At 40.8% G+C, this 27,292-nt stretch overlaps 1 protein-coding gene across 1 annotated transcript in view; it reads right to left on the bottom strand.

The window, feature by feature from the left end:
• Positions 1 to 1,771: 1,771 nt before the first annotated feature.
• The window catches only part of NEDD9 (neural precursor cell expressed, developmentally down-regulated 9), a 67,288-nt gene continuing 41,767 nt past the window's right edge, over positions 1,772 to 27,292 (bottom strand). The window contains exons 3-7 of the mRNA XM_070940709.1: positions 13,567 to 13,668; positions 11,066 to 11,167; positions 8,111 to 9,304; positions 6,626 to 6,715; positions 1,772 to 2,728 (exon numbers count right to left, since the gene is read on the bottom strand). Of these exons, the coding sequence (XP_070796810.1) occupies positions 2,219 to 2,728; positions 6,626 to 6,715; positions 8,111 to 9,304; positions 11,066 to 11,167; positions 13,567 to 13,668 (1,998 nt within the window). The 3' untranslated portion in view covers positions 1,772 to 2,218. The remainder of the gene's footprint in view (positions 2,729 to 6,625; positions 6,716 to 8,110; positions 9,305 to 11,065; positions 11,168 to 13,566; positions 13,669 to 27,292) is intronic.

Here is a 27,292-nt window from a genome sequence, read left to right as displayed (position 1 = left end):
TTAACCTGTAATACCGCATTCTAACCACTGCACTACCACAGCACACATCTTAAGTGTGTGAGGTTTGCTGCCTGTTTATATATAGTGTTGACTAAATGGGCCAGTAAGACCTTTTCATCTCAACCTACCCCACTAGGCTGTTAGGGAGATAACATGAGTTACCTATGTAAGATGTTGGGTACTAACCTAACAAACTCAAAACAAATAACAATTGTAACTCTTACAAAGGGTGTAATAACTGGAAAGCAGCAATGAAAAGTACCCCTCACCATGCTTTGTTGGCCAATCATAGACCAAGACTCTACAAGGCTACCAGTTGTAGAAATTAGTATGAAAGAACAGCAGGAATTGCCTGGCTGCAATTGGCAGCCACTAGATGTGAGTCAACAGGCATAGATAGGATTGTACTGTAAAGCATTATCTGACAAATAAATATACTGACTACAAAGACCCAGACTACATGCTGTTGTATGCAGAAAAGACCTATAGTTTATTTAAGTTGACAAGTGATCACAAGGTTGTAGGTAACATTTAGTTAGCAGCAACCTGCTGTATAAGCAGCGTGCAAGAGTTAGCTTAGCTCAAATGATCACAGAACAACAGAGACAGAAACACCATTAAACTTTCAATCATGACTGAGCATTGCTAGCACACTGGTCCTTTAATCCTTGCTGCTGCAGAATTTAAAGTTACCCTAACTCTATGGAGCGGCAGCAATTGTTACTGTTAAAGGAAAACTCTGAAACAGGAGACGGTTGTGGTAGCACAGGGCTGTCTAACTCGCAGCCCACAGGCCGGATGCGTCATACGCTGACCATGCCCATGCCTGGTTTAGCAAAGGGGAAAAAAGTCCTGATATGTGACGCCACTGTGATGACGCGAATTTGACACCCCTGTTGTAGCACCATTAACGTAGAACATTGATAAGTACATGTAAGCCAACATGCAAGGAATTGAGAAATTTATAAATGTTAATCAACTGTAAATACTTAACAAGATGCATATTGATTTTTTTCCCCTTGTTACTCAGAGAGGATAACTCAGCCTGCCACTGCTACCTTATCCACAAGTTTGTGGAATAAGTTTGCCTTGCTTGCACAATTAGACAATGATCTATCAGACTCAGGGCTGACCATTTGATGAAAGCTGTGCCCCACGGTGTTTAACAGTAGTTTTTTTCAGTTTCTCCACCTCACAGTTAGTAAGCACAGATGCTAAAGATCAAGCACTCTTCAACTGAATCATATCTATTGTTTTCCTGGAAGAGAAAAATATCTAATCGCCGATTGTGGTTTGTAGCTCCATCGTTTGACTTTTTCAAGTATACTTTTCACCCTGTATTATCTGGTTCCTTGTTGCTTGAACTCAATTCAGGGTGGATTCTGACTCTGAACATTATCAGATCTTCGCAAAAGGGGAACCAGTATTTTTGTAAGGTAACCAGATCTGGACTGCTGAAAATTGGAATAACCAAGACAAGAAAGGATTAGCATTAGGTGTGCCTTTGCTTTAATCCAAAGGCAACCCCAATTTTTGAGGTCCAAATTACTGGCCCTTACTTTTGTGAAGCGTACAATTTATATCTTTCAAAATGGCAGTCTCCAGAATCTAAAGTAAAATTAAGACAGTCATTCTGAGAGTGTCCCTTTTGAAATGAAATGCGGGGAAATATACATGCTTTCATTTCCAAATAAAATTTGCAGAGCATTAGTGTTAAAGGAGGTATAGTTTATTTACTAACAATTATTCCAGATAGGATTTGTTGGCACCTTTCCTTTGGATGTAAAACAATATTTACTTTAAGAGTTGCCATAGCCTTTACAACATTGCCTACATGACATAATTAAGCTAAAATAAAATATACATTGTAGACTCTGAAAGGGAAAAGTAGCATCAGGTTAATGGGTATCCTAAAATTAAGCCCCTATATACATCACAGAACTGATGGATGCTTTTGTTAAGGTGCTGACATAATAGATTCTATGAAATGTCCCCATATATACATATATGAGAATGCATTTAATATTTATAAATGTATATCGAAACCAATAAACTGAGATTGCTGAAAATTTTTGTCATTTCTAATTCATAAAATGAATTTAAAAATTTCCATATAAAAAATCTACAGAAAAAAAAATACATGATCAAGTTTAAAATCTGTACATATTATAGAAGACAAGTTCCAGTTCCTTGTTGGTCTGAGTCCATCTTGTGCATCTCAGTAAGATGCCATGTGAACCAACGAACACTTAAACAATTGTGCGTAATGGGAAAGATCTGTTACACGGTCCACCATATCTTGCAAAGTGGATGTGCTGGGATAATTCAAGGCAGCCACCTTGGTTGACATAACAATGCTTTTGAGCAAGTCGCACAGCTGGTTGCTGGAATTCATGATGCTGTTGCGCATTTCCTGAGTTGTCAACTGCCTAGTCAGGGTATCCCCAATGAAGACCAGTTTATGAGCGCTTAAGATGACAAACTTGCTATGAGCGACAAAGATCCTTGGGGGCTGCGCAGCACTGATGCAGCTGAAGAAGGCATCAATGGCGTTCAGGAGGGAATTAAAATGAGTTTCACATTGTTCTGAATAAAACAAAAGAAGCTGCCTCTCTTGAGTGGCTACCAAGTTCTTTGTTGGGTGAAGACTTTGAGGTGACTTCCACTTTGAGATGTCATTTTCTACTGGCTTGGTGATTTCTTGTTCCAATCGCTGGAACTGATTCAACTGAAAGGCAAATAGGAAAGTCAACACCATGTAGTTTTATCAGTGCTTGGTACCTTTACTTTTAGTAGATTTCTGAGACCTGGCAAGTTCACTCTAGGATCAGTAGGCTACAGTGGAGAATCCCAAGATGGGAAGAAGTATAAAACATTTCTTAATTGTTGATTATTATGATCTTTATGTTACACGTCTGTAGATTGTCATATGCAAGGAACACAGATTTAGGAATTTATCAATGAGCAACAATAATCTAAATTCACCATGATTGTGATGACTTAAAAAACAAACATCCCCAATGGGTGTCCCAAAGGTTCTTTTTCAAGAGGCAACTGGACTTTCTGTTTTTTCTTTGAAGATGTTTCGCTTCTCATCCAAGAAGCTTCTTCAGCTCTGGCTGGATGGTGGGGAATGGAAGGATTCTTCAAATGACCAGCTGTCTGCAAGGAATATAAATCCTTCCATTCCCCAGCATCCAGTCAGTGCTGAAGAAGCTTCTTGGATGAGAAGTGAAATGTCTTCAAAGAAAAAACAGAAAGTCCAGTTGCCTCTTGAAAAAGAACCTTTGGGACAAGCATGAACTGGATGACTGAGAATCTCCATAGACATCCCCAATGGGTGTTCCCCAATCATCCAGAGAAAACAGGTACAACTGTTGAGTGGCATTTGGGAAAAGATGACACAAAGCTACTGTAGGTGAGGAGTCAAAGGGTAAACTGATTATTTGAACTCCTTATAGCTTATAGTGTTCTGGAGAAGATCATCACTTGCAATCAATGGAGGCTTTAAAAAATTGTTCTTCTCCACCCACAAATTCATGCACATTTTTCTCAAACATGGTTCCTTGTAGGAGTGGGGAGAAGACTTGGACTCTTCCTACTCCATGTATATTAATTCTGTTCTGAAGCAAGAGAAAATGTAGCCAAGAATTTTTATTTTTATTTTATTTATTTATTTTATTTTGAATTTGTATACCGCCCTTCTCCCTGAGGACTCAGGGCGGTGAACAGCCAAGTAAAAACATCAAGTACAAATATTAAAATACAGTTAAAATATACATATATAAATTTGGCCCCATTAATTAAAAACAATAAACAAAACACTTAAAAACACTTAAAAAATTAGGCCAGCCCGGCTTGCTGAAAAAGGAAGGTTTTAAGGGCACGGCGGAAGGCACCGAGGTCTTGGATTCTCCTTATCTCTGGAGGCAATTGATTCCAGAGGGTAGGTGCCCCCACAGAGAAGGCCCTCCCCCTGGGGGTCACCAGCCTGCACTGTTTGGCTGATGGCACCCCGAGGAGGCCCTCTCTGTGGGAGCGCACGGGTCGATGGGAGATTGTCGGTGGCAGCAGGCGGTCTCGAAGATAGCTAGGCCCTATGCCATGGAGCGCTTTAAAGGTGATAACCAACACCTTGAAGCGCACCCGGAAGACCACCGGGAGCCAGTGCAGCTCGCGCAGGAGCGGTGTTACATGGGAGCGCCAGGCTGCTCCCGTCACTACCCGCGCTGCTGCATTCTGGACCAGTTGGAGCCTCCGGGTGCTCCTCAAGGGGAGCCCCATGTAGAGAGCGTTGCAGTAGTCAAGGCGAGAGGTGACGAGGGCATGAGTGACTGTGCACAGGGAATCCCGATCAAGAAAGGGCCGCAACTGGCGGATCAGGCGAACCTGACAAAAGGTCCCCCTGGTTACAGCCGTCAGATGTTCCTCCAAGGACAGCTGCCTATCCAGGAGGACTCCCAGATTGCGAGCCCTCTCTGTGGGGGCCAACGACTCGCCCCCAATAGTCAGTGATGGAGTCAACTGACTATATCGGGATGCCGGGAGCCACAGCCACTCAGTCTTGGAAGGGTTGAGCCTGAGCCTGTTCCTCCCCATCCAGATCCGCACAGCCTCCAGGCACTGGGACATCACTTCAAGGGCATCGTTGGGGTGGCCTGGGGTGGAGATGTACAGCTGGGTGTCATCAGCGTACTGGTGGTATCTCACCCCAAAGCCACGGATGATCTCGCCCAGCGGCTTCACATAAATGTTGAACAGGAGGGGCGAGAGGACCGACCCCTGAGGCACTCCACATATAAGAGGCCTTGAGGTCGACCTCTGCCCACCTGCCAACACGAACTGCGACCGGTCGGAGAGAAAGGAGGAGAACCACCGTAATACGGTGCCCCCCATCCCCAACTCTTCCAGCCGGTGCAGCATGATACCATGGTCGATGGTATCAAAAGCCGCTGAGAGGTCTAACAGGACCAGAACAGAGGAACAACCCCTGTCCCGAGCCCTCCAGAGATCATCAACCAACGCGACCAATGCCGTTTCCGTGCTGTGTCCAGGCCTGAAGCCCGACTGGAACGGATCTAGATAGGATGTTTCCTCCAAGAATTGTGGAAACTGTCGCGCGACCACACTCTCAACAACCTTCGCCAGGAAGCGAAGGTTGGAGACAGGACGATAGTTGGCCAATATTGCCGGATCCAGGGACGGCTTCTTGAGGAGAGGCCTCACCACCGCTTCTTTCAAGGCGGCGGGGAAGTGACCCTCACTCAACGAAGCGTTGATAACACCCTGGAGCCAGCCTCGTGTAACCTCCCGGGAGGCCAGTACCAACCAGGAGGGACACGGGTCCAGTAAACATGTGGCCGCACTAAGTCTCCCCAAAATCCTGTCCACATCATCCGGAGTCACAGCATCAAACTCCTCCCAGGTAACATTCTCAAGACTATTCCTCGTCACCCTGCCCTGATCTACCCAGTCAGAGTCCAAATCCCCCCGGATCTGAGCGATTTTGTCATACAGGTATTGTCCGAAATCCTCCGCCCTGCCTTCCAAGGGATCCTCCCGCGCTCCCGGATGGAGCAGGGAGCGGGTTACCCTGAACAGGGCGGCCGGACGATTCCCTGATGACGCAATAGAGGCGGAAAAGTAGTTAAACTTTGCCGTCTTTATCGCCACTAGGTAGGTCTTAATATGCGACCTTACCAGTGTTCGGTCAGATTCAGCGAGACTGGCCCTCCAACCACTCTCTAGGCGTCTTTTCCGGCGTTTCATCTCCCTCAGCTCCTCGGTGAACCAAGGAGCCGCGAGGGATCGACACCGGGTCAGAGGCCGCAAAGGCACGACTCGATCCAAGGCCCCACCAGCCGCCCGATCCCAGGCAGCTACCAGGTCCTCAGCCGAGTCGTGTGCCAGATCTTCAGGAATTGGCCCAAGCTCCGTCTGGAACCTATCAGGATCCATCAGGCGCCTGGGGCGGATCCATCTAATTGGGTCCGCCTCCCTGCGGCGGGGTGTAGCGGTTCGAAGGTCCAGACGAAGGAGTGAGTGATCTGACCATGACAAGGGTTTCATGTCTATATCCCCTATAATAAGACCACTCAACCACTGGCCAGAGACAAAAATCAGGTCCAGTGTGTGTCCCCCCCTGTGAGTGGGGCCATGAACTAACTGGGTCAGGTCCATGGCCGTCATGGAAGCCATGAACTCCCGAGCCATCTCTGACGTTTCACCAACGGACGGCAGATTGAAATCACCCATGACCATAAGCCTGGGTGTATCAACTGCCACCGTGGCTATCACGTCGAGTAGCTCGGGCATGTATCATGTGTAATGTACTTATACTTTATCTCTTAGTAAGTAAATATATACTTGGGGAGGTTGCTTTCTATTATTATTATTATTATTATTATTATTATTATTATTATTATTATTATTATTCATTTATTAAATTTATTAGCCAACCATCTCACTATCTAACTGACACTGGGCAACACAAGTTTTTTTTTTAAAGCCTCCGTTGATGTAAGTGTTCTTTTAGAACAACATTTCTACCTCCCAGAATCCCAGGGTCCTTGTCCTTCTATTTTGCCTTTCTGATTGTTTGGGTTCTACCTGTAGGGCTCTTTACCTGATGATGCTCCAGCTGCGCCTTGTTCTGCTTAACGATGTTTTCTTTTTCCAGCAACTCTTTCTGTTGCCTTTCAAACTCTTCCTTCCCCTAATCAGAAAAAAATTGAGATACAAAAAAAAAAATGTCCCATCACACAAACGAACACCTCTTCACATGGCAGTTAACTAGTTTATTAAACAGCAAGTATTTTATTGTGTTTACACTTGGGTTTTTAATTGGTAGTGAGGAAAAAATAAAGGAGAACTTATAGTTTTGATATCATCTTAATAAACAGGAGTTGCATAACCTGGGAAATGGCAGGGGAGGCACTAAAAGGTTGTGTGCATTCTGTGATATGGGTGGAGCTTTTTCATTTTTATTTCTATTGACCTGATGATGGTCCAGCTGCATCTTGTACTGCTTAATAACATTTTAACAGGAGAGAGAAAGTGGCTAGTTAGGACATATCTCTGGAACCCACAATCTGACTGGCGTACCTTGGTAGACAATTTCCATTCTCTGCTGAACAAGTAGGGAGAATGGAGGAGGGAAAGACAATAATTACTCATTGGCTAGAAAATGAAAGAGATGGCAGATCCATAACACAGATCTTAGATACGTTCCAATATCTAAGAGGTTGCCATAAAGAAGAGGGAGTCATCCTATTCTCCAAAGCTCCTGAAGGCAGGACAAGAAGCAATGGATGGAAACTAACCAAGGAGAGAAGCAACTAAGAAATTTCTTCTTAGAACTAAGAAGAAATTTCCTGACAGTTAGAACAATTAATGAGTGGAACGACTTGCTTCCAGAAGTTGTGGATCCTCCAATACTGGAAGTTTTTAAGAAGAGATTGGACAACCATTTGTCTGAAATGCATAGGGTTTCCTGCCTGAGCAGGGGGTTGGATTAGAAGACCTTCAAGGTCCCTTCTAACTGTTATTCTGATATTTAATCAGGGCTAAAATATCCTGAACTATCATATATCTCAATTTAGAAAGACATTTTTGTTCCTCACCTATCAATCAGGTTTGGGGCATTCATGATTGAATGACTGAAACAAGGAAGTATAGGTGAAAGGGAAGTTTGCTTTTAAATGGTGTGTCAATGACCACTTCAGACATAGTTTGAAAGGACAGTTAGAAGATGGATATTAAACAAACAAACTTTATTGTCATTGTATGTGTATACACAGTATACACATACAATGTGAATTCACTTAACACCCAAAGACCAGGTCCAACACACATAATCCCCAAACACATTCCCACCCACCACAATTCCCCACCCCTAACCACCCAAACATCCACACAACAGACCAAGTAATACTGTCCAACAGCTCACTGATGGTGGCCCTTTGGTTCATTGTTGAGTGCAATTATAGTAATAACCCACTATAGGTAAAAGTAAAGCAACAACAAGGAAGGACTGCTGACTTCAGGCCCTGCTTATAAACATTCCAGAAGCCTCTGGCTGACACCTCTAGAAAAGGTAGGTGGGACTCACCTGCAAGTGCACATAATCGTAATCATCCATCCAGCTCTTTTCTAAGCTATTATTGCTGTTGCATTGGTAAGGCTGGTTTTTAGAAAGGAGTGGTGATAGAGAAGTGCAGTGGTCCTGGTTTTTATCTCCAGGGTGCAATGTTAGAGCCTGAGGATTATCATACACATAATCAGCAGCAGGGTTCATGCCCTCCGATGCGTTTTTTATATAGGAGCTGCAAGGTCCTTGTTTGAAGAGCACCTCAGCATTGACACTGATGCTGGTGGTCAGTTGTTTGGCATCATCTGGGATCGTCCTTGCCACCATCACAAAACGATCCAGGTCATCACATTTGTTCTGAGGCTTGTTGACTGCTAGGACATTCAAGGACCAGCTGCAATTACTGAGGTCATGGCTAGTCTGGGTCAAAATCTGATAGGAATCTTCCAATCTCTGCAGCTCCCTCCTCATTTTATTGTAGAGACTAAGTTCTGACAGATAGGAAGCATTGGTAGTTGCCCCCTTTGCGAAATGGAGGTAGTCGACCAGTGACTGTTCCACTTTGTCAACCGCAGTATGTATCTTGTTGATACGTTTTTCCATGTTCTCGTACGATCGCCAGTCAGGATTGACAAAGGCCATCAAACTGGAGACAGCATTTTCTACTGTGTTCTGATTCCAATAAAGTCTCTCGATGGCAGAGTCAGGATCCAGTATTATCCTTCTGTCATGAGAAGGACTAGCTGAAAAAGAAGATTCCTTTGATGTTGTGGAAGATGTGGACATGTTACTCCGGGTGCTCCCTGTACTTGAAAAAGACAATCGGTTTATCCCATCAGTAACATCCTGTAGCCTTTTAGTGTCCTGTGTCACCTGTGGTGGGACGTCATATATTCCTTCTTTTCCATCTGGATTCAGACTTTCACTAAATGCTAGATGCTGTCCAGGAAAGGGAATTCCACGAGGGGTGTCATAAATATCTGCCTGGGGAACTATTTGCTGTCCAACAAAGTGAGTTTGGTGGCTCACTGGAACATCATAGAGGCCTTGTTGGAGTGGTGTCAGTTCAGAAGAGATGGCTGCCTTAGCTGTGGAAGGAGGGACATCATATACACCTTCTGAGCTCGCTTCGTGCTTTATGCCAGCAGCCAAATCAGGCATTCCTTCTCTAGCATCCATATCATCTCTGAATGAGGAAGACGGATTGGTACAGATCTGGAACGTAACAGGCAAACTTAAGTTACTATGCTAAAAGTAATAGCAATAGCCAGAGGTGGGCGTCACATACTGTAACAAGCAGTTCCCCCGGAACACAGGCAATAGCAATAGCACTAAAGACCTATATAGCGCTTCATAGTGCTTTACAGCCCTCTCTAAGCCGTTTACAGAGTCAGCATATTGTCCACAACAGTCTGGGTCCTCATTTCACCCACCTCAGAAGGATGGAAGGCTGAGTCAATCTTGAGCTGGTCAGGATCAAACTGCTGGCAGTCAGCAGAGTTAGCCTGCAATACTGCATTCTAACCACTGTGCCACCACGGCTCTTCATGACATCAAATTATCAAATGTATATGATTACCATTTACATGGACAATAAGCAGAGTTACTTGGTGGAAGAGCAGTCTCTGGCTGAATAGGGTCAAATCCCAGAAAAAAAAAATAATGTAATTGTTTGAAAGTGGCCAGTGAAAGTTAGTATTGGCCCAGAAAGCAATTATTTCAATGGTCTTCCTACAGCACAGTTAACCTGAACATTATGAAATATAAGCAGCTGGAAACATGTGTTTTTGAACTGCCATCTGTCAAGCTCAAACAGACGAGCCCAACAAACATCAAATCTTGTACAGTGGATACTTGGCACAAAATGACAACCTCACCCTACTACTTACACCTCATGGATACTAAGACATAACTCTGTATAAAGACTATTATAAATTGATCCAGTTTATACGTCAGCCTAATAGCCACTGACTAAACCCATTCCACCTGGCCCCTAAATCATCAAAATTATTTGCATGCTACTGTGTAGTACTCCTTGAGAATCTTCACCTTTCCACACTGTAGCTGTTGAGAACTCCCTCCAGATACTCAGTGCCCTTGTTCTTTTGTTGCTGTATATCTAAGCTGTGTTTAAAGCTGTTCCCTAGCAATATAGCAAAATTACTTCAGATCAGCAACAATGGAGGAACAATGTCCTTCAATGTTCAATTTAGGAGGAGAAGAAAAAATCCAAGGGCCGGGATGAGGAAAATATTCCCGCCAGTGAAAATCTTCTGCTCCACTACCAGAGAGAAAAACTACTACCTTTATTTTCATTGTATTGTTTTCTGGAGCGGCAAAACAGTGATCAACTTTTAATGTGAATTGACTTGGTGTGCAAAGACTACAATAGCCCTTACAAATTGGGGAAACAGTCAAAGCCTATTTCCTTGACCGGAGCATGTAGAACCAACTGGACTGATTACCTACCACATGCTAAACTAAAGGAGGAATATTAAGGGTTCACATGATGTGTGAATCCAGTCATTGTATCACAGAAATGAAGTCCAGACAAACTGACTGCACAACCGATGTGCACCCTGATATTAACCTCACATAGAGATTTGTGCTGACACGAGCCTCACAAAAGACTGTATCTTCTTCATAGTTGTTGAACTCCCCTTAGATAAGCACAAAGATACAATCAGTCCACTGCATGTGTACAGATTTTTTAAAAAAACACTAATTACAAGAATATTTTACATAAGGATAATAATTATGCTCGGCAGTATACCTTTATAACAGTTATAAAAAAAACCAAACAAAAAATAAATGGGCTATAAAGCTTGAGGGGAATGTTAACAGGCCTGGAGTTCAAAGCACTCTGCTATTTGTTCCCGTCTTCTCTTCGATGCAAAATACACTTTTTGTTTAAACATGTCTTCAATCCAGCATGAAATTACATGTTTGCTTGAAATGGAACTTCAATAAACTTACCCCTTTAGTGGGAGGAACGTCATAGATCCCTTGAGATTTCATATCACTCATTTGAGCTGCTTGTGGAGGACTTTTAACTGATCCAGGGGGGACATCGTAGATCTAAGCAGAAAAACAATGTGTTACTCAAAAGAGAAACATCTTCAGCCTTGATGAAATCAGTTTGGGCTCTCTAATTGATTCCTTGGCAAATGGCATGTCTTGGTAGGATAACTAAAGCTGCTCCAGCCAATAGCCGTGAATGTCTGTCCAATGTCTCCTGACAACAAACAAAATTTGTTTACGGTCTCTCAATCACCCTATTCCCCTTCCATGAACTTTTGAAAAACTGCTTTGGTTCATGAGCCAAGGGGCTCATTTCAGGGCCAGCCCTAGGATTAGGCGTACTGCCTCATAGAACAGAAGTTGGGAAGCAGAAGTGGCTTTTGGGAATTCCTCCTGAATCTCCTGGATGAACTCAGGAAGACAATGCTGGATATCTCACATTAGCCCCTTCAAAAGAGGTTGCTCCTCTCAGGTGGTCTAAGAGTATCGTGGCTTCACTTCTGCATGTAAAATGGAGGAGGAAGGAGGAGATGGGGGGAAGAATATCTGTTTGTTCTTTACCCCAAGCAGCAAAATATCTTGGCAGTGGTCTATTGCTGGCAGTTTTTCTGCCTCTGATGTTTTTACAGAAACACACCAGAAGCAGATGAGTGAAAGTCCCCTTTGATTATCAGGGGATTAACTGCCATCAAGACTTGGAAGTGCTCTGGGTTTTTCAGGGGAAAAAAAGAAAAACCGAATGAAGTCAACTAGTCATTTAAGGCTTCTTGGACAGCTCAGCAGGGAGCTGTAGACAATCCTGGTTCTCTGATCAGTTTATTTTTATGACCAAAGATGAGGGACAATACAGTACAGCAAGAAGCATAATATGCTGTATTGTTCCCCCACCTTGGATCTGTAACGGAACAAGAAAAGATTTTCATATAAAAACATAATGTACACAGTGGTTCTCAGCTACAGAAGATAAAAAGGCAGAGTTAAGTTCTTTTCACCCCATAAAATACTGTGAAAGGCCTTTGGTAGGTCAATTATTTTTCGGTTCAAATCACTTGATAGTGATGTCTTGTCAAGAAGAAAGAACTAGATAATGATACATTTGAAGCCATATATATGCAGCCAGGCTCAGGATGATCCCCCAAATTAAAAAACAAAACAAAAAGAGACCTTGAGCCCTCTGAAGTATTAATTCTTGTGATTTATCTCAGCCCCCCCACCCCCCGTCATCTTTACTGAAATACGAGTGCAGCTGCTGATGGTAACCATGCTTAATCCTCACATTGATGTCTAATCCCCAACAATTTTTATGAGGTGCAAGAACACTCCTCACTCTGTTGCACCAAGGCCAGAAAAAATATTCTCCACTATATATTAGATGTGGAGCTAGAAAGATTTTATAAGGTTGTGTGTGTGTGTGTGTGTGTGTGTGTGTGTGTGTGTGTGTGTGTGCTATTTATGTATTCCTGAAATAAAAGCTCCAATAATACGAAACCAGAACCAATTTTATGTTTTGTGGATCGCAGTACTAATAAAGTTGGAAACCACTGAATCCTTAAGGAAAGATAGGTTTGGCCTCTCTGAGGCCTCTTTACCATGACAGTAATCCATAGTTATTTTGCATATTATTCTTATAGCATGTTCCCTTCTCCCTGACTGCTGTTTCGGCCCCACTGGAATATGTTTATTTCAATGAAGTAGACCCCAGATTTCATAAGGGCTTGCCCAAATCTCGTTGTAGTATGTGATCATGAATAAAATGAAACTCTGTCTAGTTAGCCTAGTAGGCATTTAACTCAAATAAATTAAAAAATCAAGACTGGTTCTCAGATACAGTACATCCTGTTACGGTAAAACCTCAGTTTAATAGATGCCAGTGATGGATGTAATAGACACATACATTGCATTCAGCCCCTGTTTAACTGACTAATGTCTGTCATGTTTCTGTTAAAGTGAGTTTATGTATAAGATTTAACCGCAAATGACACCATTGTGCAAACAACACAAATGTGGATTTAATGGACATTTGTCCATTCTCTCTGTCCCTACAAATGATCTCTCAAGTCATAGTTTTACTGTAGTGAATTGATGTTGCACTAATACCAGCTCTATTTATTGTAAATGTTCATGGGAAAAATGGTTTCAGAATTTAGGGGGGGGAAATCTACACAATGGAGAATATTTACAGCCTTCACATATTTTTCATGATCAGATAAATTAACTGTCTCTCTTACAAAAGAGAGGTGGGTTTTCTTTTCTGCTTCCCAACTTACAGTGCATTTGTAAAATGTTCTGGCTATTCAGAAAGTAAAAAAGTTCATCTTGTCAAGATTAAAAAGAAAGCAAGTCACATGTTTAATTTAGAATGTGAAAATGAGATATGCGCAGAGGGAATAGATACAATGTCAAGACCTTGGTGGCAGTTTAATTTCAGAGCTGATGACATTTTTACTACTACCTACCCCTTGAAGAGGACGAACTGGTGGGATATCGTAGGTATCCTTCTGGTATTTGGTAGGAAACTCGTAAACATAACCTTGTCCTGACCTGACTGGAGTTACCACCTAAAGGTTAAAAGAGAAGTACAGAACCGTATAAATAGTGAGCATTTGTAGATGCATTTTAGCTGGTGGTTTTATTAGTGAGAAACTTAACCATCCTTATTTTGAATAGAAAAAAAAATATACACATCCAACTAGGATATATAGTTTAGCTCATGTCAATCATTTGTAACAAATGACATCACTCTGTTTACTTTACTTTTTCAATCTGTACACAAGCAATTAGCTGAGACTGATCTCAGCCATGGGAAACTGAGGTTTCTGAGACAGTAGACTAGGCCTAAAGCCTTTGAGGAAGAGGAGTGAATTCCAGTGACTTCAGGAGTGCCTTAGGTACTAGATTAGACTTTTCCCAACTGAATTTCTTCCAGAGTATTGGAATTATAGTGCTACAATTTCCAACTGGTATTTTGGCCATGCCGACTATGGATTCTGGATTTGTACTCCAGTGGTAGTATTCAACCGGTTCTACCCAGTTCAGGCAAATCGGTACTGGTGGCTGCGGGAGGCTCCGTCCACCCGATTGAGTTCAGTTGACGTGCTAAACTGGGATGTGGTTAATTTTAATTCAAAGCCAATGTGATTACAATTTGGACTGATTCAGCCCACACCACCCTCCCACAATTACAAGTAGCAGGTGAAGTTAGGATTAAGTGTAGGAGTGGGAAGGAGAAAAATGTATTGGAAGTATAATGGAGTCAAATCCTTCTGCCTTTTCTGCCAAAATCCCAATCTGGACAAGGCATGCCAAATTTGCAATACATTTTTAAAAAGCTAATGATGCAATTGCTAATTGCTTTACCTCTGTTTTAATGTATTCTAAGAAATCAACCTCATAGTTTCATATTAATCTTGGGCAACAAATGAAGGATTTATATCGAAATTGTCAATGAATGGCAACTTGTTAGTTTTATTTGCCTTTAAAAAATTATAAAGCCATCTATGAATAGTGTTTATAGAATAAACTGTTACTTCATAAACAGTAAACATTATATACTGCACACTGAATCCAGGGACAAAACTAACATGTCTGAAAATGGATAGTTAATCAATGAATTGCTTATTTTCACAAAAGAGGATTGGGGGGAATTGCTTTGATTTTCTCAAATAGGTAGCGAAAAACAGTAGATTTACTGTATGAGTTTGGGGAAAATGTAAGTAGAATTTATTCATAAACCTATTTTTAGTGTGCAGTTACAGTAAACCAGTTCATACAAATCAAAGGTAGTTTATTCTAGTCTAGTTGACATACAAATCCATGCTAATAAAGATTTTTGGAAAATAATTGTAACAGAATCATGCTTTCCTGTTAGTTCACTAATTCTATCTTACCATAAATGGTTATATCTGAACTCAGAATTTGTATACTGTATTGTAGAAACTAACCAAATAATTATTTAATAAACATTGTTTAAATGTAAAAGTAGATTACAGTTTGGTGTGAAAATACAGCATGGTGGTTTTTCTGAATTATTATATTAAATATTATGGCTTCCCCCTTGAGGTAGGTAGAATGGTTTGGCTAACCATTTTTCAATAAATCTGGTTTTACACTTGAATGATTCAGGTTGCAAAAATATATCTTTTAGTGGTTTAAACCAAGGTGGATAAAAATCGATGATTTTTTAAAATAAATAAATAAATAAAATTGGATGTTTTAAATTTAAATTGGATTTTTTAAATTTAAATCGGATTTTTTAAACTTTTATTAAATTTATTTTAATAAAATGCTTTTGGAGTAAAAATCTATCTAAAGATAGTTTTCTATTTAAGATACATTAATAATTTAGTTTATTCAGCATGAAATGGAACTTAGTTATGTAGCTAAGGCTGTATATTCTGCAATATTGGGACTGTTGCTGAGTCAACAGCGGGTCAGAGGAGGAGCTGCTGCAGAACAGAGATGACAATTGCTTTTTAAAAATTATGATTTAAATTGAGTCGATTTAAATCAAGCCTTTTTACTAGTGATTTAAATCGTGATTTAAATTGACTTGATTTAAATCAAATCCACCCTGGTTTAAACTAATTCTCCATCCAGCTTTTCAGTGCTTCTGGAAAAAGTCTCCACCATCACTAAATGTATGGCCCTTTCAACGAGCAACGTCAGGGATTAAACCTGTATGCAAAAAAAATAAAATAAAAAAATGCATTTAATTAACTGAAGTTTGGGTAATCCACATTTGTTCAACCTGTTTCCCAAAAATCCACATGAGTAGTTGCAAAAATGGACTTGAAAAATCTGAGGGAAAAGCACTTAATAAAGTGCTTAATAAAGCAGGCAAGAAGGAAACTGTCATTAGAAGTATCAACATGTCTTTTAGCTCCATATATTTTGCAAAACAGATGTCTATCCTTGGGGCAATAGGCACAACTATAAAAGTAGTTGCTTTTCTTTGTCATCACACAGGTAGCAAGAATGCTGACTTTTCTAAGAAAGGAAGTTTTATTTTAGATTAGGGTCTTCATCAGATTTGAATACATTTTGGCACTTTAGAGAACAGTTTCTATCTACCCTGCTATTCAGGTGTGCTAGAAGCAAAGTGCTTGACAAAAAATTTGCAAGATTTCTTCCCTGGCCTAAATTCATACAGACACAACAAACTGGAGTCTAAATAAAAGTGATAGGTAGTTATGTAAACTGAGGATGAATACATAAATGAATGTTCTCAGATCCTTATTTTCCACTGAAATGCAGAAAGCTAGGCTGCCCATTAAAGATGATGATATTTCATCTCAAGGGCTTCACTTGAAGTCCTTAGCTGCATGCAGTCATTTGACTGGTACATCACCTTAGTCAATCAACCACATTCTGTGAATTTGTGTTTTAAGTATGCCTTTATGACCCTACAAATGTGTTAATATATACAAACATACAGGAAACACAAATGCCCACGCTGTTTCCGTTTCTTTCACTCCTTTGAACATACAAGCAATTCTGGAGTCAGTCTAGTCTTAAGACTGATGTGCAAAATAATACAAGTTAGTCCTCAATTTATGACTGTGCATTTAACGATGGTCTGGAATTACGATAGCCATTGCAAAATGTTGCATTACCATTCCCAAGGTCATGTGATCACAATCTGGGTGTTTGGCAACCCAGTTGCTCACACTTATGACTGGTTGCCAAGCTCTCTGTGATCAGGTGATCAACATTTGCAATCTTGTTGCAAGGTTGCAAGCTGTTGCTTCTTGCTAATAGGGCTTCCTCTCGCCTCAAGGGAGGGCTAAAAGAACTGCCTCCTGAGGAAACTGAAGTCCTTCAGTAGGATGCAAAAACAGGATTCAAATCCTAAAGATTTGAGCTCATTCCTGCACCCTGCCAGAGGAGTTCCCCACTGTATATGGACAGGAACAGAATTCATTCAGTAGGCAGTTCTTTTAGCCAGCCCTCGGTCACAAGAAGGAGCCATAAATTCAAACAGAGAGTAGAGAAAGCACCCCAAAAGAACTATGGGATCAGATGAAGGAGGAAGGTCCTGGAAGGCCTAACACAGGCTGTACGTGAGTATCTCTTTGTTCAGGGGCTGGAAATCCTGCTTGGATTAGGCCAATGAGGATTTTCAGTTCCTCAGTGGAACTTCCCAAGGTCTCTCTCCCCACCCCCGCCCCCACTCCCAGTCCTGAGGCACTGTGCGCTCCTTACTTGGGACCATCCACTTAACAACTCGCGAGATAGCTTAATGATTGCAACCGGGAACATTGAGATTGAGGTTGTTGAGCACAGATCATTCAATGTCTTGCTTAATGATAACTTAGCTCAACATCTGAGATTCTGGTCCCAATTGTGATCATACATCGAGGATTACCTGTATCCTTCCGTGACAAGCTGTCTGACCTATTAATTTATAAAAAAAACACTGCTCTGGAACTAAAGTCTTTTTGTGCTATAAAAGAGAGAGAGAGAGGGAGGGAGGGAGGGAGGGAGGGAGAGAGAGAACATGCATTAACTCTGATCTTATTGAGAACTCTTTGTTTGCAACAATTTTTATATAACCAACAAGGTCCTGTGGTGTTACAAACTATCCCTTAGGAGTAAGAGATAATTTGAAACAAAAGCTTCATCTCAGGGTAACCTTACATTTTAATCTTTGGGCTAAGACAATTTTAGTGTTCAGTTGCTAATACAAACCATAAAGAAAAATGATCAGTCATGGCAGTTTTGAAATCTGCTACTCTGAATCCTAGCCAAAGACACTTGTATCATATGCATTTTTGGACATTAATATTTTCTTAGGAATAATAAAATGAAAATGTACACCACTTACAAATAGGGATACACTTTCTTCCGTGTATTTATTCTTAAAGGCTTGCTGTTCACTCTAAGGAGGGCTTCTAGGAGTTAGCCCAAACCTGGGTGAACATTTAATCTTTGCAAATAGCCAAATCATCTGTTGTGAGAGGCTCTATCCCGTAGAGTTAGTGTTTTAGGAGACCATTAGTTTTGCTGCTATAATTATTTATCACTGAAGTAAAATAATTGAAAATGATTTTTTTTAAACAATCAAGTGTTGATTCATTGATCCAGCTTCTCTCCTGGCCCTGAAATTGTGGGCTGAGAGTGAATCACTAGCTTAAAGTCATCCAGGTGGTTTTCGTGCCTAAGGCAGGATTAGAACTCACAGTTTCCTGATTTCTAGTCTGGTGCCTTAACTACTACAGCAAACTGTCTCCCTCCAGTTACTGCCATGAATGGTTTTGTAATTCCACAAGAAGAGGAATTGCATTCTCAATCCATTCTCTTGGGTAGGTGATCACAAGCATTTTTAAAATAAATAATCAATGATTTCTATGATGTCTGGCACATAATTCTTAAGATTCAAAACCTCACTGCAAAATGATCTGCAGTCTTATTTTTAGAGGCACATGAAAATAATCTACTTGGAATTTTAAATGTCTTTGTAAATCAACTCAATACCCTCCAAATCTGTAAAAAAAAAATTCCCCCCAAAATACAGGACTCATTAATACAAGTGACGTTTTTTATCCCTTATGATATAATGTTTGCAGTTCTTTTGTTTGTTTATTTCTTAATCCCTATGTACTGGAGTTAAGTATTTTCTCACCAAATACTAGCATCTTTTGTTGTTAGTTGCAAAGTCATGTCCGACCCATCGCGACCCCATGGACAATGTTCCTCCAGGCCTTCCTGTCCTCTACCATCCCCTGGAGTCTATTTAAGGTAATGCTGACTGCTCCAGTGACTCCATCCAGCCACCTCATTCTCTGCCGTCCCCTTCTTCTTTCAATCATTCCCAGCATTAGGCTCTTCTCCAGTAACTCCTTCTTTCTTAGGTGGCCAAAGTATTTGAGTTATTAGCATCTTTAATGAGTTATAATGACTGCCTTTTTGTCATATAATTTATAAAAAGGCATATCCAGAGTTTTCTATCTCCCCTGCCTTTGGGCTGCAGTATAAAACGCACCTTTGACAAATTCTGTTGTTTGGACTGTTTTGCAAATTTATTTTCAGTGCACCGCTGAGTTCTGAAGGAGATGGAAGATATGATCTCACAATTATTGAATGAACTCTTTGAGAGCTTCTGGAGCATGGGGAAAATGCCAGAAGACTGGAAAAGAGCTGGTGTGGATCCAATCTTTATAAACAGGGGAAAAGTGGATCCAGGTCGGTCAGCTTGACGTCAATACCTGGAAAAATCCCGGGAAAGGTAATCAAGCAGATGGTTTGTGAGTACCTAGTAATGAACAAGGTGATCCCTTGAAGCCAACATGTGTTTGTTAAGATCAGACCATACCAAATATGATTGACTTCTTTGATAAAACGACTAGTCCTCGACTCATAAACTTAATGTGGAGCCTGCCCATTATTTTTGCAAGTCATGACAGTCAACAAACAAAATGTCGAGCTGCCTCAAAAGTATGAGAGGCATGGGTTAGGGTTAGGCACCCTGTGCTTCACTTCTCACCCTCTGGGGACCCTGCAGGTATTAGGCCTGCTTTCCCAAAAAACATACTGGGTCCCTGCAAGCTGCCACTCCCTCTCAACCCTAGAAACCAGGGAATGGTGAACTACTTCCGATAACCTGCCAAGAAAACTGCAGGGACTGGTCCAGGGAATCACCAGGAATAAGGTGTGGTTTGAAGGTGTGCATGAGTCTCCCAGAGGTTTAATCATATCAAAACTGAGACTGAACCTTTGTCTTAATAATCCCAGAGTAAAAGAGATGGACTTCTGTCCCATATTCATTTGGGGGTGCATCTAAAGCTATAAGCTGTCAGGAAGAAAAATGCTTATACAACCAAATATAATGGAGCCTCTGTCTTGCTCCATATATTCTTACATCTTGCCTAGAAACAGCAAGTACAGCAATAGCACTTAGACTTACGTACCACTTCACAGTGCTTTAGAGCCCTCTCTAAGCGGTTTACAGAGTCAGCATATTGCCCCCAACAAACTGGGTCCTTATTTTATCAACCTCGGAAGGATGGAAGGATGAGTCAACCTTGTGCTGGTGAGAATCGAACTGCTGGCAGATGTAGCCTGCAGTACTGCATTCTAACCACTGTGCCACCGTGGGTCTTGTTTTATATTTCTGGCAAACACCTTATTCGGGGGGGCGGGGGGGAAGAGAGGCCAAAAATGCAGTGTGCCTCTGAGAATGACTGGTTCAGAGTACTTTGAAGTCCATTACAGTGCAGCACAACACCAGGCAAAGCTTCCCCAGGTCTGGTCATTTACAAAGGCTCTGCTGAGAATACTCTCAGTATTGAGAGAGAACTGCATGGGGGGAGGGGGGAGGGATTAAGAAACATAGGAGCTCCCAATCCTAGGATCCTCTCCCTGACATAAATGTGGCCTCTTCTACAAATGACTGGGGCAGCCTGCAAGCTCAGTGGCGATAAAATTCCACTACAGAAATGTACTGGAATTTTACATCTTGTTTTATGAGTCTGTTCTTACATTTGCACTTCACAATCCTTTGTAAATAAGTAAATCAGGTTGCAATCAAAAGATATTTCACCATTCATAGATCCAGATTTGCTGCATTAAGAGAAAAATCTCTTAAAATATGGTTTTGCCAACAAGGCCTGGGGATCCCAGGGAAACAGGGACTGTGAAAAATGGCTATGTTAGATCTGGAATGCACTCTCCCATATTTTTGTTTATTTTTATGTTTTAATTTTCTTTAATGTTTCACCAATACTTTGTTTTAATTATCTTATTTTATTCTTATTGGGTTATACAAATCAGATACACAGGCAGACAAGGCTGGTGGATTCTCCTATTCTTTCCAAGATCAAAAATCAATTATTTTTCTCTACTGCATTTCAGGCCCACTTAATTCTCCAGGTCCTGTTTCTGTTCTTAGGTTTCTGCAGTATATCCTCTATCACTAATTCTCAGGGAGACCTTTAAATAAAATGCAGTGATTATCCATAAAAGTGAATCAAGCAAAATAAAGCAAAAGTTTTTTTAAAAAAAAGACTTGGCAAAGGTAGATTAAAAGGCTTGGAAAAAGCTGGGTTGATTGGTTGGTTGGGCAAATAGCTGTGGATTTCTCCCATGCTTGTGCCTCTATTGGGGGCCTGAAAAATGCAAGCATGGGAAGGATCCATGTCGGTTACTCAATGTACGTTATTTTTTCCTACCAGCTATTGCCAGGACAGTGCGGGTTCCAGCCTTGTGGAAAAAAGCTTTGGAAAGATCTGAACAGGTCTTGAGATTGAACTAGAATTTCAATGCTTCTCTGGACTTGGGTTGTAACTGGGCACAGCTGGCATAAGGATGGGGCTGGCACATAACCTCTGGTCTATTGTCTATCACTTATGGTTCTACCCTCTCTAGATGAGTTTTATGATTAAATGACCCACGAATTCATTTTGTAATGTAGCTTTCAAAATAATGAACTCCCAGAGGAAGGAAACAGGGGAAGAAAAAAACCCCATATTCCCTCCCCAGTTGTCTCTTTGCCCTCCCTGCTTCTGACTTTCTGGTATGCAGGAATCTGTTTCCTGAGCAACGTCAAGGAACTGAAGGTTTTCATTTCTCCTCTTCTCTTTCCGAATGCTTGTGGTCATCTGGTTCTTCAAAAATTGTGCATTTCAGACCAGATTTTTAAACTTGTTTATGCATTAATGAAACCAGATGGTGTACCCACAACTCCTTTTCCTCCTTTGATATCTCTGACAATTGCTAAATGCTGTGATAATTTCTTCTGGGCAAAACAACCGGTAAGTGTTCTTTTGACTCTGCTGAGGCAAGTAGCGTACATGTGTCAGTCTTGCAGCATATAGGAATGCATTTTTTTTAAAAAAAGAACAAAGCTGGTTGCCTATCAGAGTTGTTCCTTCTCCAAAAGTGGTGACTGGGGCTTTTCTGGTGCCAGCTCTGTGTTCTGTTAGCAAGAGAAATGCTGACGGTGCATGTACTGTGTCAGGCATCCAACTTTGTGGTTCATTAAATCCTTTTTCCTTACCCAAGGAAAAGTGAGAGGAATTCTTCCTTTTTTGTTGCCTAATATAGAAGAACAGAAGAGCATTGGAGAAATGTCTTGCATGGTTGGATTTACGGTCTAGCTAATCCAATGTTTTTTCAACATAGCTAAGAATCAGTTTCATGGAAAAATGTAGACAAAGGTGTCATTTAAGTGGAGAACTGGACCCGTTCTTATTTCAGAATGTTCTTGGTTAGATTTTTTTTTTCTTAATGGAATTCCAATGGAATTATCATTGTGGAGTCAGACGAGAAACAGCACAAATACAGAAGAGAAGAACAAATATATCACTATTATGTTAAGGCTCTGATACGGATCTACTAGCATTCAGTTTATGCCTATCATGGAAAACCACTGGCAATGAGAATGGGTAGCTAATACAGCATCCTGAACATGCTTTTAACTTTAAAGTAGGGTTGTGCAATGTTTCAGATTCAATTTTTTAAAAAAAACCACCAAATGTATTGGTGGCTCATTAAAGCTGTTGTATCTTTTATATTTTTCAACAGCGATGCAATCCTGGAAGCAGATGCAACCATTCACTGCAGACAGATGCTGCATTTGCATTCTTGCATGGTCTAAAGCATTTCTTCCAAATTAAATCCAAAGAGATGTGCAGCCTTGCTTTAATCAACAACTTAACAACTTGAACAAAACCTACGCAAAATTCATCAATCTAGGAATGGATCTTCTGGAGAACTCTAGAATATTCTACCTCCTTTTGGATCATAACATGAGAGGGAGGGGGGTGTTTCAGCATTTTCCAAAACTATAAATTATCCAAACCTATTTAAGAAGTTCTGGATCTAATTTTCTGGATGAATCAGGACCATTTGATTCATTCTTCAAACCTCTTATAGATTGGAAGATTTATTTCTAGAACGCCCCCCCCCAATCCCTTTCCACAAAATAGTATAATCCTGGGGGAAGTGGACAGCTTTGGATCACTTAATTTTGCAATCCCTAAATTAAAGATATTCACAAAGAAGTGCGTTTTTTTTTTTTTTGCAGGTTAGCTACTATTGGTTCAGATCAATGCCATAATTTCTCCAAACCTTGAGGCAGAAGCCACACCATAACTGCACATCCCACCTTACAAAATGGTTAAAATGTGTTTTTTAAAAAATAAAAGCCCCAAATCCCACTTTACTTGACTCCCCAAAGTGCAGCTTAGCCATCAGAAAGTTATCCAGCCTTGGACTGAAGGATTGCTACAGCAGGGTTGCAATGAAACAGTGATAACACAACAAAAGCTAGATCAAAAGACAATACAGTAATAAATCCTCACGCTGTTAACTGTTCCAGCTCTTCTGCTGATATTGTGGGTAAGGGGCAGGAATGGATTACAAACAGCAAGCTTGTTCTAGTTTATAGCTGCAGTGAACTTTGAACAGGGTTCGAATTCCCTTATTCTTTTAATCATTACAGAACACTATCTAAGCATGTGATAACTGTGCAGGATTGTAGAAGTGGGCAAGTCCAAACAAGGTGGTGCATTTGGCAAGATTAGTTATTTATTTAGACCTCTTTCATGTGTCTCCTAAGAGCCTGAAAAGCACCATGGCAACGTTCGACTGTATTCTCTTGCTGATGGATGGAATTACATTTAGCAGGCGGAAAGATTCCCCTTCTTTTGAAGTTCTCCTACATTCCCCACATCTTGTCTAAAGAGCTGGGGAGTCCTCAAAGAATGATTGTGAGGGCTCAGAGAACTGCAGAAGGTAGAAAAAAAAATAATAGAAACGTTCAATAGCATAACATAAGAGTAACCTACATCCTTATCGCAGGAATACATAGGAGTAACCTATGTCCTTTTAGTTTCTCCAATCATGTACAGTAATAATGCAGGTGTTTTGATTGACATGGTGACTTACTCAGAAATTGCACCAGACCTTGGGAGATAAGCATAGGACATGAGATAAGCAAGTCCAAAAATCTCTTTACGCCCAAGAGCTAAGGAGCTTCTTGGATGAGAAGCGAAACGCCTTCAAAGAAAAACAAGGAAGTCCAGTTGCCTCTTGAAAAAGCACCTTTGGGTCATTACGCCCAACAATTCCATATTATAATATAATAAAAATCATCATATAATATAAGCATTATCATATTATATTATATTATAAGCATTATCATATTACAATATAGGCATTATCATATTATAATGCTTAATATACATTGTTTGTTACACCTGTCTAAAGACTTTCAATAGTTATTTGAAGTTGTTTATTCAGAAGGAAATATTTTTTAAACCAATTTTGCTTCCTTGTATTCTTTTAATCCTGTTCAAGGTCAAAAGGAAATGATGATATAACATGACTCAACAAAGGTCATTTCTGCCTATACGTCTCAATGTTTTAAGCAAGAACTGGCATCAGAGTGAAGAGTTTTGGGTGAAGGTACTTTCTTTTATTTCCTGCTATAGGCCAAAGGATCTGTTAAATGGCAGTTTCTAAAAATAATACACAATGTAATTAAAACAAATTGTTCTTAATGAAAGTATCCAATGTTCTCTACAACTTTCAGAATGTGGTTAACACTGAAACATGCAGCAACTTAAGTTGTGTTATAAAACGTAGATTAAAAATCCTTTCAATGTTCACTGAACTGGAACAATAGCAAACGTGATGACGTTTGCATACAAAGAGATTGTTTTGATTTTGCAAAATAAACTAATTAACAAACTGCCTTTTCTCCTGCAGAACCTCACCACAGAGTAGAAGGTCTTGTGCTCGGTAATACCATCCCTGTCTGCACTCCGTAGCACAAGTCTGCCCATAGCAACCCCCTACCCATCTCCCTAGTACATGCCCACCCAGGCAACCCTCTGTCTAATACTACCACCTCTTCCACACTTAACAAGGCACACAGTCCAAGGATTATGAGAATAATGGGACTGCTGTCGTTAAGTGATCATGTGACATTGCATTTTATCACTGAAATGCTTAGACATGGCAGTCCTAGTCCCAATTATTATCATAACCCCTCAATTTATGATCAAAATGGAACCCAAAATTTCTATTGCTAAGTCAGTTAAATGAGTTTTGCCCCCTTTCTTGCCACAGTTGTTAAATGAGTTTTGCCCCCTTTCTTGCCACAGTTGTTAAGTGAATCACTGCAGTGGTTAAGTTAGGTTGTTAAGTGAATCTTCCTTGCCGATTGACTTTGCTTGTCAGAAGGTGGCAAAAGGCAATGACATCAGTGGTGGGTTGCCCCCGGTTCGGACCGGTTCTATAGAACAGGTAGTAAAACCGGAGGAAGGCTCCGCCCACCAACCCTGACATCACCAGGACGCTTCTGCGCATGTGCAGAAGCTTCTGCATGAGCGAAGCAAGCGTCTGTGAGCGGCCTTGTTGAGAACTGGTAGTAAAGGTAAGTAGAACCCACTGCTGGATCACATGACCTTGAGATACAGCAACAGTCATAAAGGTGAGTCAGCCAAGTATCTGAATTTTGATCATGTGACTGTGGGGATGCTGCAACGGTCATAAGTGTGAACAATGGCCTTAAGTCACTTATTTCAGTGCTGTTGTAACTTGGAATGGCCACTAAACAAACTGTTGTAAGTCGAGGACTATCTGTATACATCAATGAGAATCCATGTTTTATTTAAATTTAACTTAACAAAATGGTTGATTAGCTTTATTGGATTGCTGCCTTTTGCTGCACTCAGAACCTTCACTTTGCAAGGCTTACAGCAAAAACCATCAGGTGAAGACATCATCAGTTCTGACTCACAGCTAGCCACTTTCACAAGTAAAAAAACACCCTTGTATATCACCTAGCTTTAAAAAGAGTTTTATCACTCTAATGGAAGATAATTTCTAGTTATTAAGTTTTGCTTTAGTTTCACATTGTTTCCATGTAGAATAAATATATATGTGGGTGGAGTGACAGTTTCCTGGAAGAATCATCTCAGCCACAGCCCACAAGAAAGATTTTTTTAGCACCTCCTCCCATAAAACTTAGTGCAAAAGCCCAGGACTTCCATGAATTTCTTCCAGAGAGGAGGAGAAAAACATGTCGGCCATCTGTTAGGGTAACAGTTTAATGCTGTAGGTGCCAACACAGAGTTAATCATCTGAGCAAATGTTTGTGCCACTTGTCTGAGCATATGTAGCTAGTAATTATGTATAGCTGTACTTTTATGCATGGCGTTGCACATGACTGCAAATAAACGACTTGTTTGTAAAGATGAATAAAATTTGGTGGAGCTCTGCAAATAGTTACATTATGAAAAGCATAAAGAAATGGAACCACATTTAAATAAAACAGAAACATCTCTTCCAACTAGCCTTGTCATTAAATGTTCTCCAAGAGCTGGCTGTGGCCAATGGTATGTCTGCCTAGTTAGCAGCTGGATCTGGCTCACAAGTACACTCATCATTGGCCAGATGTGCTGTTAGATCTCAGTTAACAAAACTCTGTTTGGATTGTCCTTGAAGCCCTCGGGAAGTGCTGTTAACCAGAGTTTTGACAGAAAAAAAAGGGCTTTTATTCATTTCATTTAGATCCAGGGTAGGCAATTATGGCATCTTTATGTCTATGAAGATTCTCAATCCTCCAGGTCAAGCTTGCCCCAAAGGTGCTTTTCAAAAGGCAACTGGACTTTCTTGGGTTTTCTTTTCCTTGAAAACATTTCACTTCTCCTCCAAGAAGCTTCTTCAGGTCCATGCTGGCTCAGGAATTCTGGGAGTTGAAGTCCATAGGTCGTAAAGGGGCCACAGTTGCCCGCTCCTGATTTAGACCCTGCATTTCCTTCAAGAGCTCAAGACCCTCCTTCCTGCTACTTCCCACTATAGCATACTGTAACGGAAGGGAAGTTGGGCTGCAAAGGAATTATTGGCCCAGTCATCCAGTGAACCTCCAGGGCTGAGAGTGAAGTAGAAGTTGGGCCTCTAAGCTGCCAGTTCTACACCTGATCCAGTATTCTGTAGTCTGCTGAAAACTCTTCTACTGAAAAATGTGTTTCTGTAGTTGATTAACTTTATTTATTTATTTATTGCTTTTTTAAAAAATAAATAACTCAAGATGGCAAACATACAGAACACTCCTTCCTCCTCTTAATTTTCCCACACAACAATAATCCTGTGAGGTGGGTTGGGCTGAGAGAGAGAGTGACTGGCTCAAAGTCACCTGGCTGATTTTCCTGCCTAAGGTGGGACTAGAACTCGCAA

Source organism: Pituophis catenifer, unplaced genomic scaffold (genome assembly GCF_029215685.1).
Source record: "Pituophis catenifer annectens isolate HBS135680 unplaced genomic scaffold, rPitCat1.0.hap2 SCAF_3, whole genome shotgun sequence".
In the NCBI taxonomy this organism is placed as follows: Eukaryota; Metazoa; Chordata; class Lepidosauria; order Squamata; family Colubridae; genus Pituophis; species Pituophis catenifer.
This window is presented reverse-complemented; position numbering and strand designations above follow the sequence as displayed.